Below are 12,049 nucleotides of genomic sequence, written 5' to 3' on the forward strand. Positions count from 1 at the left end.
AAGACTCACCTCTGTCCTTCTACCATGTAGTTTTTAGGGACTGAACTTAGGTCATCAGGCTTGGCAGCAAGCACCTTTAACCACTCAGCCATCTTCCAGCTCAAGCTCAGTAAAATATTACCATCTCTTTTATCTTGTACGTGGTAGTAGCCAAAAAGGAGAACATTTGGTCTGTTCCATGAAATAGAGCTGATGAAGGCGAGCACTACAAATATTCACACTCAAGAATACACAGTCAATACTAGATATGGTTAGCCTTTATTATTCATAAAAAATGAACTTTCTAAAATATTAGTAAATTTCCACTTTAGTTCTGCTTTGAAGTGTTGATACCACTGAAGCAACATTTTTCTTCTTTGAATCTTCTCTTGTAAAATGATAGTCTTTTCCTTTTCTAAAATGGCAGGAAGTTCCTTCCAGTTCTTGATGAAGATAAAGGGGGCACCCATGGCCTTGAGTAGCTGCAGAGGAGCGCTATGGTGTCTGGACGTGTTGCCACAGTGGCCAGTTGTCATCACATCTTCTACTACAGGAATGGAGCCAAAAGAGCAGGCCTCATATATTCTATAACATTCTGTGTTTACTCCTACAGGACACAATGTGAGGTCACTCTGTAGCAAAGCATCTTGGTAATTCTTAAGACTTTCATTTGTCTCCTGAGGCTGCCACCTAGAGAATTAAACAAACAACAAAGAAGTCCCTGTAAGGTTTTACTTTCCTGTGGTATCTTTTTTGGAAGGAAATCCTTTAATGTCAATTATCAAAATTGTGAATATATTATAGAGATGACAAATATGACAGACATTGACAATGTTGGACTAAATACATTTCTTAAACCTTTTTAAGATTTGGGGGTGTGGATGTAGCCCAGTTGGTAGCACTCAGACCTAGTATTGATCATCATCTATATACAAACTGGATATGTAATCTGTAATTCTAGAAGTTGGTAGGTGTAGGAAGGATCAGGAGTTTCAAGTCATCCTGGGCTATAGAAGTTTTTCAATGAATTACAGCAAAAGGCGGTGGTTAAAACAATCCCCAATTAAATGAAGGGTCTTAACCAAAGGTAGAGCCCATTCAAGGAAAAAGTAGCTCGACAAGAGTGAAAGTAAAAGCGGAATTTTAATTCCTACAGTACAAAACTCTATATGGTATGGCATATGTATTGAAGGGCAGTCTCCTAGATATAGAGGACCCTATAGATTAGCTACTACACCTCATCCACCTCTCCCCTGTACAGGAGTGTGTGAGGGAGGGGATGGATGGGTAGTCATCAATGGGAGAAAGGTGTCAGACACTGACTAACAGGAAAAAGTTACTTTTACTGAGGACTGTCTCCGGCTCCTGGCTCAGCCTGAGAATGTAATATCTGCCTGTGCCAAGTTAATGTCTTAGAAACAATGATGTTATTACTATGTACTTTGTACTGTGTATTCTATATGCCTGATTGCTTCACCAACCCCCCTTGAATTTACTCCATGGAAAATGCAACCACAACGCACTCCCTGTTTCAAAATGTGTACAAAAATCTAGACTGCTTGCCTGCAGAATACACTCAGATTCAAACTGCCTCTGTGTTTGTCTCTGTTTGTCACCTCTGAATCCCTGCTCACCAAGTCTTCGAGGACCCTCGTCCCAGGGACCCCTATATACCCAACTAGGGTGGTCTGTGGCAACGAGTAAAATGGTTTCTGGCATATGGCAGCTGTTTGGTAAGTGCTAAGTGAATGAATTTAATATTAACATTAATAGTAGTGACACCATCTAGAAGGCAATTTCTGTTACAATTAAAAAATAAGTCTCTAGACTTAGAAGTGGATCTTTTAGGCATTCATTCCTTGGCTAGTTTGCTTTATACTCCATGTGTTTATTTAAAAGCGAAAGAAATAATTGCAAAATGACTTCCATTGCTCCATCAATACCTGTTTCTTGATTAGTATGCAGACGCTTGGGGAAAAGCCAGTTTCCTCACAGTTTTACTCACTACTGTACCTTCTAACAGGGGACTAGACTAAGCGGAGTTACCAGTGAGTCTCTGGAAACCTATTTGTACATAAGGTGACACTGAGATTGGAGAGCAACAGGGAGGAACCATGCAAACACAGAACTTACTGCTCTCTTGCAGAAACCCAACAAAGTTTATCATTTCCATCTTGTTTTAAAATGTTCATTAGCGCTTGTCTTGATGAATTTTCATAGACAGTTCCTAAGAAATTACATATGTAGGGCCTCTCATCATGCAGCATGGACCAGCTGGCTTCAACTACAGGAAACTTCCTATACCTATACGAGAAGTAATAGATTACTCCATGGCATGATGCCCACAGCCGGGCTTGCTAGCTTCTGTACGGTAAGGGCATTTACACTTGGCTCCTAAACATACTGTACACCACAGACATACATAATCATATTTGTTCATTAGAAAGAAAACGTACGGTTACAGTCATGAGCTCTGAAAAATTATTTCCAAGGAATTTCCAAATATATCAAAACAAACAACAAATAAAACTTGTTATATACAAAGGAGGCTGACTAAAAGTGACTTGCTCCATGGGCACTGGGCAATGATTTGCACATGAATGTATGCCTGCAATCTATGCTGTACATGAGATCATTATGGCATTCTGGATCCAATAACTTTCTGTTTGGACAAGTCCTATCCACTGTGCCATGTTTAACAACAGCCCTGTACTCTACCAGTTTGATGCCAGTTGTTACAGTTTCCTCTCTTTAGTTTCCAGATGCTACCAGATGCCTCCTCACTGGGAACAGGATGAACTTGGCAATACCAGAATTACTGTTTCTATATATTATATGAACAGTTGATGTCATACAATGTAGAAAGAGAAAAAATATTTCTACAAATATAATATAGGCTCTTTTCAAGGAATAGATTTTTCTGAAAGTCTTAAAGGTGGGTGTACTTAAACAGTATTTGAAAATTTAAGACTGCACCTAGCCCAAACCTAATCAGCTGAAATGTTGTACATGCAGGAGTGGACTACGTGTCACTGGCATTTCTCTAGTGATATCTGCGTAACTAAATAGAAAGTCGTTTGAATTTACAAATGGCAGTAACCAGAGTCAAAATAAGGAATCATTTAATTCTATCAGTAAAATGATTCATTTCCTCAACAAATAATTGAGTACCTATAGTTTATAAGCACTGTTTTAAAACTTACTTATCTTTCTTTTATGTGTGTATTTGTATATTTGTTTACCTCCTTGTCTCCATGTGGCCACAAAGTTCAGAAAAGGGTGTCAGATGCTTTGGACTGTAGTCACACATGGCTGTGAGCCTCACCATTTGGGTGCTGGGAACTGAGCCTGAGTTTCCTGTGAGAGCAGTGAGTGTCCCTGACTGCTGTGTCTCTATAGCCTGCCATGCACTGTGAGAGCAGTGAGTGTCCCTGACTGCTGTGTCTCTATAGCCTGCCATGCACTGTGAGAGCAGTGAGTGTCCCTCACTGCTGTGTCTCTATAGCCCGTCATGCACTGTGAGAGCAGTGAGTGTCCCTCACTGCTGTGTCTCTATAGCCTGCCATGCACTGTGAGAGTAGTGAGTGTCCCTGACTGCTGTGTATCTATAGCCCGTCATGCACTGTGAGAGCAGTGAGTGTCCCTGACTGCTGTGTCTCTATAGCCCGTCATGCACTGTGTGAGCAGTGAGTGTCCCTGACTGCTGTGTCTCTATAGCCCGTCATGCACTGTGTGAGCAGTGAGTGTCCCTGACTGCTGTGTGTCTCTATAGCCTGTCATGCAGTACTCTAAAACAGGGAAGGAGGCTCATGCCCTCAGGAAGCTTGTATACTATGGAGAGCCTGTCTAAGGTTTACTTACTATTAAAAAGCTTAAAAACACTCTCCATTTTTTTTAAAGCTGGAGGATGATTATATATTGAGGATCCTAAACTATCATTTAATTAACCTTTGCTTTTATACATAGAGTCAGCCAGTCAAAACCCCAAGGGTAAGTCTATCTGTTAAACAAAATACTGCCACAACAGTATTTGTTTTCACTAGAAATTATGGCTCTATCTTTGCTCATTCTCTGTTAAACATCTTTTTAGGACACTAAGATGCCTAAAATTGTATCCACTATTCATTTTAAAATAAAACAAAAAAAAGAACTCCTCAGAAAAGGGTAAAATGCAATAGCAGCAGCAGCAGCAGCAGCAGCAGCAGCAGCAGCAGCAGCAGCAGCAATAAACCAGACACCACTGTCACTGAGGCCTGAGGCCACACTCCTTTTGACTGTAGGAAAAATGGCCCTGTCTCATAATCTATAAGCATATTACCATTTAATACACCACCTTCCTGGTTCAGAACATTAAGCCTTAGAATGTAGGGCTGTGTTCCTTGTCTTGTACTTACGTTGCTACACCTAACGGCCACTGGAGAACATCTGCACCGTTAATCCACGGGCTGTCATATGTTAGGAAGAGCAGGTCCACAAAGCCTCCGTGTCTTTTGAGGAACTGAATTATCCAGTCATTATCACAGTGCTCATTTCCCAGCAAGACAACAGCCAAATGCTGCAGTTTTTGGGTTTGCATTAAATTCTGTGCATACAGTAACCACTGGGTGGCATGGAAGATTTTTGCTTTTTCTCTTCCATTTAAAACAAGGACCACATTGTCCACATCTATGGAGAAGTATCCTGGAACTACAGCTGGGCCAGTGATAAAGCTGTAGAAACACAGACAAGAGGTAAACAAAACTGAGCAATGGAAAATTTCAATCATTTTATATAAAATCTAGAATGAGACTTAATTCATATTCACTTTAGAAATGCAATTTGTATAATGTAAGTGCTTCTGAGTAAGACTGGGACAGGCCTACAGACTGGTAGAATGCTTTAGATTTGAACATTCAAGTAGTATATGAGAATAGAATTATGTGGTACTTATTTCTTTACTAAAGGAAAGGCATCAAAATATAATGTAAAGGAAAACATTAAGCTTAAGGTGATGCTTAACATATAGTCAAAAGATTTGTGTGTATGTGGGCATCCATGCATGCCTGCGTTTATGTATACCAAGGTGTGCATGTGGAGGTGGGGGACAACTTGCAGGGGCTGGTTCTCTCCTTCCACCATACAGCTCTTGGGGTTGAATTCAGGTTGTTTGAGTTGGGAGCAACCACTTTTATCTGATGATTCACCTTACCAGCTCTTAAGTATAATTTTATGTAAATATGAAAGTACCTACTGAAATATACTTATATAGCTTCTACTAGTAGAAATATAAAAATTTGAGGAAGAATATGCATCAAATTCACAACAGCAATTCTCCTTGAAGAATGAAGAATAAAAGGACTAGGGAACAAGGAAAAGCCTTCTTTTTTTGGTAACAATTCTTTTGAGAGGAAAGTTAAATATAAAGAAGTCATGAATCCTGGGCTGGAGAGATGGCTCAGTGGTTAAGAGTACTGTCTGCTCTTCCAGAGGTCATGAGTTCAAGTCCCAGCAACCATATGGTGCCTCCCAACCATCTACAAAGTGATCTGATGCCCTCCTCTGGCATGCAAGTGTACATGCAGATAGAAAATAAATAAATCTTTAAAAAAAAAAAAAAAAAAAGAAGAAGTCATGAATCCTGAAAGATATTAAATCTGAGTGGTTAGCAAGTGGGAGTACATTGTATTTCTTTGTAATATACATACTATAGTATGTCATGTAGTGTATATTATATTGTAATATAATATATAGTTTAAATTCTCATAAAAGAGGTAGACATGCTCCACAACTCACATTGTCATATGCTTCCCCAAACAATCACTGCCACCACAGTATTCTGCACTTCGTTAGTCAAAGTATAAGGGAGTGAGAAGTTGGAGAATGAAAATAGTGAGTGTGAACAAGTGTTTTAAAAGTGTGGATGAGAATAAAAAGGAAATGAGTGCAGGTGGGGAATAAAAGAAAGAAAGGCAGTACCCGATAGAACACAAGTCTTAGAAGACACAGATGGAATGGACAGATGTAGGGATGTACTTCTTGGACCAGGTAAGATCACCTCATAGAGAGCTCAGGATGAGTGAAGGCTCTGAGGCAGAAATGGTAAAAACTCCTGAGCACATAGTTAAGGAGATAACTATGGATGCCTTCACTTTTCCTTGAACTTCTAATCCTCCTTCAGTGCTAGGAATAAGATTGTGTGCCACCACTTCCTGTCTATGTGGTGTTGGGAACCCAGGCCAGAGTCTGCATGCTAGTTAAGAGCTCTACTAACTGAGCTGTACTTCTAGCCTCTTGTTACTGCACTTAAAACATGACATTTTCCTACTATACAGAACATTATAAAGGCTTATGTATGACTTAGTATAATATACAGAATGAATGCTATGCTTTAGTGATCACTGAAAATCCACTAACTGAAAATAACCGTATCTAGAGAGCTCATGTGCAGAATTCTAAATGGTAATTTGGTCTTGAAGATTACTTAGCATATGTCTAAGCCTCAGAACTTACAGTTTTCAATATATTTTTCTACTGCTTGCCTCAACTGGAAAAGTATACACAGTAAATACTTCAACATATAGAGCCCAGAGAAACCATTTAAATTCCAAATGACTGTGCAACAATATAGTTTTGGATTCACTTAAGTACCAATGTAATTTGATTGAGCTTACAACTTGCAATTCCATAAGAGTTTGTTAATTTTGGATACATTATATGCTACTTTTCGTTGTTTATAAAATATTTTTAAAATCTGTTATAGAGCTTGAATACAAAGTTCTTTAAGAGGAGAGGGCACTGCTTTCTTGACATTAACATAAAAATTTTAGAAGGGTAAACTGGGGCTTAGCCTTTGTTGGTGGGAGTTAACAGTTTTGCTTTAATCCCCTTTCTATCACTGTGGTAATACCAAGCAATTTTAAGCTTAATGGTGCTACTCATTACTTTGTAGGAATCTTTCAGAAATTTCTATGTAATATAGTAGAACTATAATTACTGTGCTGACATATTTTCTGCTCAAATTCAAAACAGATATAGCAATTTATACACATAAGAAACATTCACTTTTTGCGTGGGGGTGGTCACTGAACCCAAGGTATTACACAGTCTAGGACAGCCTTCCCACCACTGAGGTCCATGTCCAGCCGCACATATCCTTTCAAGCAGTGAGATCTAACTATGTATGTTTAGGAGTATAAATACAACCTACAACGAGATTAGAGCAATGAGGGGGAAATATGTTTACATTTTAAGTACGATTCCTTTGAGAGATCTATGCAGTGAGAGTTTAGGGAGCAATTAGTTGATAAAGTGCTTGCTTTGCAAGCACAAGGACCTACATTCAACTCTTGAACTAATATAGAAGATTGATATGGCGATAGAGAGGCAGATCCCTGGTGTTCACTGTCCAACCAGCCCAGCCTAATCACCAAGCTTCTGTGAGAGACCTGTTCTCAAAAACAACTGGTGGTGGCTGGCTGTTTGGAGAGAAGGAGGAAGAGGGAGAGGGAAACAGAGATGAGGGGTGGGGGGAGGAGAGGAGAGGAGAGGAGACAGAGACAGACAGACAGCTATAAAGATGTATATGCACGTATGTGAACATGAGGTTGGAGGAAAAAGTGGTGGAGTTGCAGGCTGGATTGGGTCCAAACACATTCTATTCATGTACTAACATTAAATAAGATATTTCACTGAAATCAAACAGGGTCTACAGCTCCTAATGAAGAATGTCCAAGGTCCACCTGTCTTCCTCTTGGAACCTCCCTCCTCCCAAGGAGCATGGCTATGGAAACAAAGGTAAGTGTGACAAAACTGCTAAGTGTTTATAACGCAAACAACCACTGCAGCAATGGAAATTCAAATGAAACTAAGATGAAACACAACTTTTCTTCTCTTGCTTTCTCTGGGGAAAAAAAAGAATTGTACCAAAACCCAGAATCTCTGGTTGACAGCATTCCCAACACAATTGTCACAGGAAGTAAATATGTAAAAACAACTAGTTCTTATTTCAGTAAGAAGCCACATGGAAACAGCACTTTCATGACAAAACTATTATTTTTCTAGTTAAAATAATCTTAATTCTATTTAAAAATTAAGATATGAAGCCGGGCGTGGTGGCGCACGCCTTTAATCCCAGCACTCGGGAGCAGAGGCAGGCGGATCGCTGTGAGTTCGAGGGCAGCCTGGTCTACAAAGTGAGTCTGGGATGGCCAAGGCTACACAGAGAAACCCTGTCTTGAAAAACCAAAAAAAAAAAAAAAAAGGAATCTGTATCATTAAATAAATCATAGTAGATATAACATAAAATGTTTTAATAAGTAACAATGGGACTCTACCAGAGCATTCCAGGATAACATAACTATTAATGAGAAGGAAATCATGAAATAATGCTCATTTGCTTTAGTTCTCCAAGGCACAGATGTTAAATAATCATTTACCAAGTCAAGTGTATATAATGCACAACATGAAGTTTTCTATATCATCAGCTAAAAGCAAGACAGAAACAGGACTCCCAAATTTTATTTTACAGACTTCTTCTTCCCCCCTGTATTAGGGACTGAATCCAGGGCCTTGCACGTGCCAGGTAAGTACTCTACTACTGAGGTACATCTCCAGCTTTCCCTCCAAAATCATTTTGTAATGTCAAATTTAATAAGAGAATGTGAAGACTCTAATAAGGAAGTGTTTAATAAGAAAATGTTTAGTAAGCTATAAACATATACTCCTAGGATTTATTTCTGTATACATAATAAACATATTAAATGTTATTATATAAGATATCATAAGGGTATACTCATAAAACTGTGTCTTCCTGTAGCAGTGACATGAGATATCACACAGCACCTGAGGTCAGTGTGGTCGGACTAATACCTGTAGTGCGTTCTTCCTACAACCGTCTGTCCTTCCCTCCATTGAGCCGTCACGTCAGTGGGTTCAAGGCTCCCTTCAAAAATATGTTCCCAGAGATACAGACCTGGTAACCAAAGAACAAACCAGAAACATCTGAGGCCTCATCCACTTCAGTATGTGAGAAAAATGTACGTTCTGCTCTTTTCTATTTCCACTATGAGCTGAGAACTTTCCCTCATGGTCTGCGGCGGGTGGTGACCAAGACAAACCTCAGTCATCAATAATGGCAGCTGAGTGTATAAGGGGCAGACTTCAGTGGCTGCAGGCGTTAAAGTGGATTGCAGTAAAGATGACAGGATATTTTATTTACACTGAAGTGCACCAAAACATTCAGTGTGTCAAGGGGGTATTACATCCCTGTCTGGTTATGCACACATCCTTGAATGCAGGACCCTTCATCCTGTCTCCTTAGGACAACCATGATGCTTTATTTTGGTCTCATCTGAACAAAAGCTTTAAGAGTGAACAAGATGAGCAGCATACTTGGGGGTAACATCAATATAGAGACACACAACACCTTTGAGACACCGGTGTCACTAACACTGAAAGGTGTGTTTTGTTTCACTTCCACTAGGCCATGTTACTAGAGTCACCCTAGCAACCGGTTTTAAAATTTGGGCAATCAGATCAAGCTTCCAATTGTGTCAGGTTAAATCATGCCCCGCTTCCACGTGTCCATACCTGAACCTCTAGAACCTGCGACTATTATCCTACGCAGCAAAAGACTATCTCAATGCAACTAAGGTACTGAGATGGAGAACCTTCCGGAGACTTGAGACACTCCGGCCTTGAAAAGGGAAAGAATAAAGTTGTAAGGACCCTAGATTGAAGGAGAACTAGGGATCCTCACAGTTCATGTAGTGAGCAAAACTCAGAAGAGAGTGAGGAACACAGTAGACAAGACCTGCACTGTCTTAAGAACAGACTCAAGAACTGACCTCATTGAACAATCAAATATACACTCCAGCAAATTCAGAACCAGGGCAGCACATATCTTACATCGTCTTCAAAGGCTTTTCCTCTTTACAATAACTTACCAATGGCAGCTTTGCCCCAGATTTGGACATTGTGTTCTATTTTCTCTTTTGTGGATTTGTTTAGTAGATGCAGGCTAGTTTTAATTCTGTGCTGCTGCTCGTTTTTTTCATCTCCTTCCCAGGGATTCCATTCTTCACTCTCCAAAGCAGACTGTTCTGTTTTAAAGAAGAGGAACCGCGTTTACCATAGAGGAATAGGTAGGTACACGTACAAAGTCAAGTCGTTTGCACGAGATGCTAGAGCGGCCTAGTTTCATCTCCAAGTTCCAGAGGCAAACAATTAAGTTAGAAGCACACGGCTGAAAGGAAAATAAGCCGACATTTAAAAAAAATAGAACCATTTTTAATTTGACAATTTTTAAAAAAGATTTATTTATTATTATATATACAGTGCTCTCCCTGAATGTATGCCTGCACCCCAGAGGAGAGCCTTAGATCACATGATAGATGCTTGTGAGCCACCATGTGGTTGCTGGGAATTGAACTCAGGACCTCTGGAAGAGCAGCCAGTGCTCTTAACCTCTGAGCCATCTCTCCAGCCCCTAATTTTACAATCTTTAATTTTTAAAGATCTTTTTTTTTTTTTTAAATTAACTTATTCTTGTTACATCTCAATGGTTATCCCATCCCTTGTATCCTCCCATTTCCCATTATTCCCCTCCCCTATGACTGTTCCTGAATTTTTAAAGATCTTAAACATTTTAACACGAAATAGGGTAAGTGCGCCCCACCCCTCGCCCCCCTTTAGAAATACCTGCACAACATATTTTAGTTCTGTAGGAAGAACGCACTACAGGTATTTAGGCCTCGCGTTACCAATTTCATATATACAACGGTGCAAGGAATTCTGTGCAGGGGAGTGAAAAGGGGCTGCAATTCCCAAAACCAGTCAAAATACCAGAAGGGGCTTCTCTAGCCACGGGATGAGAAAGGACCGTGCTTCACACAGCCCGGACGCGGTGACCTGCGGCTCTCCCGCAGCAGTTCTGCAAATCCCCGGCCGTGAGGCGCACTGAGGGTCTTCCGTGTTTTAAAGGCCTGCGTGCACGCCACCAGCCTCCGGGTGACGGCCGTGACAGGGAGCGAGCCGAGCCGGGGCGGGGTGGGGGTGGCTGGCTGCGGAAGGCTGAGGAGGACCCACGCTCCGAGGCTCGCGGGCGGCTGGTCCATGCTCGCCGCTGCCCCGGCGCGCCCGCCCGCCCGCCGCCCCGGCCCGCCCGCCCGCCGCCCCGGCCCGCCCGCGTCCTACCTCGGCCGCGCCTCTCCTTCGCCTGCGCCGCCGCCGCTGCTTTCCTGGAGCCCCGAGAGGTCGCGCCCGGCGCCCGGCGGCGGCGTCCGAAGAAGACGTGATAGGCGGCGTAGATGGAGAAGAGGCAGTACAGGGCGACCAGGAGCGAGCACAGCCGCGTCCTCGTCAGCCGCATCCCACCGCGGCTTCCCGCACCGCCGCCCTCGCTTCCGCCCTGGGCGTGAGGAAAGGCTCCCCGCTCTGGGCCGCGGCCCTACCCGTGCGCTGAGCCCAGACCCAGATGTCAGCGTTCCGATCCCGCCTTCGACGCGTTCCGATCCCGCCTTCGACGCCTTCCGCCCAGCCTGACCTAAAAACAGCCCGCCGGGCTGACCGCTCCTGAAACGCGGGGTCAACCAGGGGCTGCCTATCTCAGGCCCGCCTCCTCTCCACAGCCTCACTCAGGCCCCGCCTCCTTTCCACAGCCTCATCCGGCCCCGCCTCCTCTCCACAGCCTCACTCACGCCCCGCCTCCTTTCCATAGCCTCACACAGGCCCCGCCCCCTCCCCACAGCCTTATTCAGGCTCCGTCTCTTCCCCTTAGACTCACTCAGGCCCCGCCTCCTCTCCACAGCCTCACTCAGGCCCCGCCTCCTCTCCACAGCTTCATCAGGCTCCGCCTCCTCTCCACAGTCTTACTCAAGCTCCGCCTCCTCTTCTGCAGCCTCATCAGGCCCCGCCTCCTCCCCACAGTCTCACTCAGGCCCCGCCTCCTCCTTACGGTCTCACTCAGGCCCCGCCTCCTTCCCAACCCTCACTCAGGCCCTGCCTCCTCTAGCACCCCCTCCACCTCCAGGAACCCCTGAGGAGGTCTGAATAGATCGGGTCCGGCCTTATCTCCTTGCACAGCCCGGCCAAC

At 42.9% G+C, this 12,049-nt stretch overlaps 1 protein-coding gene across 3 annotated transcripts; it reads right to left on the reverse strand.

Moving 5' to 3' along the window:
- Window positions 1-239: 239 nt before the first annotated feature.
- On the reverse strand, window positions 240-11,419 carry Rxylt1 (ribitol xylosyltransferase 1). Of its 3 annotated transcripts, XM_051170432.1 has the most exons (6): window positions 11,152-11,418; window positions 9,903-10,058; window positions 8,827-8,929; window positions 4,374-4,688; window positions 2,113-2,283; window positions 240-669 (listed from the first exon to the last, which is right to left on the reverse strand). In XM_051170432.1, exons 1-6 carry the CDS (start codon window positions 11,324-11,326, stop codon window positions 252-254), a joined length of 1,338 nt encoding a protein of 445 aa, XP_051026389.1. In that variant the 5' UTR covers window positions 11,327-11,418; the 3' UTR covers window positions 240-251. The 3 variants fall into 3 exon arrangements, with proteins under 3 accessions (XP_051026389.1, XP_051026390.1, XP_051026392.1); XM_051170433.1 differs by lacking the exon at window positions 2,113-2,283 and having other exon boundaries at window positions 11,152-11,419; XM_051170435.1 differs by lacking the exons at window positions 9,903-10,058; window positions 11,152-11,418 and having other exon boundaries at window positions 8,800-8,920.
- Window positions 11,420-12,049: the final 630 nt, after the last annotated feature.

The sequence above is a fragment of the Acomys russatus genome, chromosome 28 (assembly GCF_903995435.1).
Source record: "Acomys russatus chromosome 28, mAcoRus1.1, whole genome shotgun sequence".
Taxonomy (NCBI): Eukaryota; Metazoa; Chordata; class Mammalia; order Rodentia; family Muridae; genus Acomys; species Acomys russatus.